The 2,966-nt window shown below is 43.5% G+C and overlaps 1 protein-coding gene across 1 annotated transcript; it reads left to right on the forward strand.

The window, feature by feature from the left end:
- Positions 1 to 527: 527 nt before the first annotated feature.
- LOC119537198 (olfactory receptor 52K1-like) lies at positions 528 to 1,477 on the forward strand. The gene is given in 2 exon segments (XM_037839752.1): positions 528 to 1,347; positions 1,350 to 1,477. Coding segments are annotated over 2 exon segments (948 nt in total).
- The last annotated feature ends 1,489 nt before the right edge of the window (positions 1,478 to 2,966 follow it).

Genomic DNA, 2,966 nt, shown 5'->3' on the forward strand with positions numbered 1-2,966 from the left:
TGAAGCCAACAATTTAGGCAGGGAGAAGTTTGTAAACATGTTTAGTGCTTTTATTCATCTTGTAGCAGTGGGATTCCATAAATAATTTTCAGCAAGGAACTAAACTACGTGTTCTGTCACATTGTAAGGAGGCAGAAAACTAGAGGTGGTCTATATAGTGATGCAGGCAAGGCCTGGCATGATGTAATTTGCCTTTTTAAATGGTCTCATTGGCTGCAGTATAGAGAATGATATAGAGGACCAAGATTCATACCTCAATGACAAATTAGGAGGCTTTGTAGTCTAGGTGAAAGATGATAGTAACTTAAGACAGGGAAAAGAGTAAGGAGTGAAATGAATTTTATAGTTATTTTTCTCCAGGTAACTTAATTATTTTCTGATTTCTTTTAAGCCCTAGAAATGGAAACAAAAAGGCAAAGCATCCCCCATGAAGTGATCAGAGTTTGAACTCAAACACTAATTCTTCTGATTTGGATACTCACTGGAAGGAGACTTGTGCAAGTAGACAAGTAGAAGGAGAATTCCCAATGACTATTATGGCCTCCAATATCACCTCAACCCATCCAGCTGCCTTTCTGTTGATGGGGATTCCAGGCCTGGAGAACCTGCACATCTGGATCTCCATCTCCTTCTGCTTTGCTTACACACTGGCTCTGCTGGGCAACTGCACCCTCCTCTTCATCATCCGGGCTGATACAGCCCTCCATGAGCCCATGTACCTCTTCCTGGCCATGTTGGCAACCATTGATCTGGTCCTGTCTTCTACAACAGTGCCCCAAATGCTTTCCATATTCTGGTTCAGGGATCAGGAAATCAACTTTTATGCCTGCCTGGTCCAGATGTTCTTTCTCCACTCCTTCTCCATCATGGAGTCAGCAGTCCCGCTGGCCATGACCTTTGACCGCTATGTGGCCATCTGCAAGCCACTGCACTACAGCACGGTGCTGAATGGGCCCCTAATTGCCGGGATTGGCATGGCTGCTGTGCTCCGGGCCATGACTCTAATGACTCCACTCCCTTTTCTGCTCAGACGCTTCCCCTATTGTCAGGGCCCAGAGATTGCTCACTGCTACTGTGAGCACATGGCTGTGGTAAGGCTTGCCTGTGGAGACACACGCTTCAACAATATCTATGGCATTGCTGTGGCCATGTTTATTGTGGTGTTGGACCTGCTATTTGTTGTCCTATCTTATACCTTCATTCTTTGGGCAGTTCTACAGCTTGCCTCTCAGGAGGCACACTACAGGGCATTTGGGACATGTGTGTCTCACATAGGTGCCATCCTAGCTTTCTACACTCCTGTGGTTATCTCCTCAGTCATGCACCGGGTGGCCTGCGGGGCTGCCCCCATGTCCACATTCTCCTCACTATCTTCTATCTTCTTTTCCCACCCATGATCAATCCCATCATCTATGGTGTCAAGACCAAGCAAATTTCTGAACGTGTCTTTGGACTATTTCTGAGAAAGAATGTGTAAATGGAAAGTGTGGGAGAGGTGGAGAAAGAGTTGGATAGTTTGAATGGTGAAGTGGGAACTGGGGTATAATGGCGCATAGAGGTCTTCCAAAGTCTCCCTGTTTAGTTATTTCCCAGTACAATGAAAAAAATAAGTTGCACCCTGAAACTCAAAAAGCCACTAGTCTGATCAGGACATCTGGGTCTGTGTCCATGGATCTTTGTTCAGAATCTGATGACTGGGCTGTGACATCACAGAACCTTCACTCTTATTAGAAGCTTGACAGAAGATTGACCCAGTATGCTCCTGGTGACCTCACCTAAAGACTCAAAGGTGCTTCCAAGTTCATTTGTGTAAGAGAAACCTGTGAGAATCTTCATTTCTAACCATGAGGAATTTGGTGAACTGTGCACCCAGGAACTGGGTGAGGATGAACATTACATCTGAGGCAGGACTCCCTGCTATTCACTCTGGCCAGTTGTATACAGCCTCTGTCTAAAACTCCCAGTGATGGAGAGCTCATGACCTTCCAGGTTATAGGTTTCAAGTCTGTTCTGCTTGTTAAAATACTATGGCTTCAACTGAGGCAGTCTGTGTCTTCTTTTTCTTTTGACCTCTCCATCCTCAAGGCCAATCCATCTTATTAAAAGTAAGGCACATCCTCTAAGATGTCTTTATACATCATGCAACTCTTTCTTTGCATGCAAATATAACTTCTTAAACAAGAATATGAGTTCCTCATTCATTTTGTGAATGGATTAGTAAATATAATTGAACACCAACTATATGCCAAGTCTGCACTAGGCACTGGGGATACATGGACTGTTAAGGCAAGGTGCACTTACTGTTCTTTCCTGAAACAGATGGAAATGATAATTACAATGTGTTGTTACCTCTAAACACCATTTCCTGAGCTGAGCACAGTGAAAGAAAGAGGGGAAAGGCAAAGAAGTTAGTAGGTGGGAATACGGCCCTGTGTTTCTTTCTCTCTTTTTTCTGTTTCTCAAGCAAACTCAGATACAAGAGAATTATCTTAATATTAACCCTGACAACTACACCTCTGCTGCTCATGCCGGCACTTATACACCACCATCTTCCACAATGTACTCATCTACTTTCATCTTGTGACCCTCTTGTTTCTTTAGAGATGACTGTTTAAGAATTACTCCTTTAAAGGAAAAAAACAAAAAAAAGAATTACTCCTCTTCCTCACCCCTATGATGGTTTGGTGCTATATACCCCAGAAATACATATTCTTAATATCAATCCTGTCCTGTGGGTGTAAACACATTGTAAATAGGATATTTTGATGAGGTCACTTCAGCTACAGTGTGGCCAAACTGAATCAGAATGGCTCTTAATCTTATCACTGGATTCCTTTATAAGCAGAATGAAATTCAGACACACAGAGAGAGAAAGCCAGGGAAGAAGCCAGAAGTCAAGGGAACCCAGAGAAGCCAGCAGAGGCCACCGTGTGCAATGCATGTGATAGAAAAACTCAGGACAAAGG

The sequence above is a fragment of the Choloepus didactylus genome, chromosome 6 (assembly GCF_015220235.1).
Source record: "Choloepus didactylus isolate mChoDid1 chromosome 6, mChoDid1.pri, whole genome shotgun sequence".
NCBI lineage: Eukaryota > Metazoa > Chordata > Mammalia > Pilosa > Megalonychidae > Choloepus > Choloepus didactylus.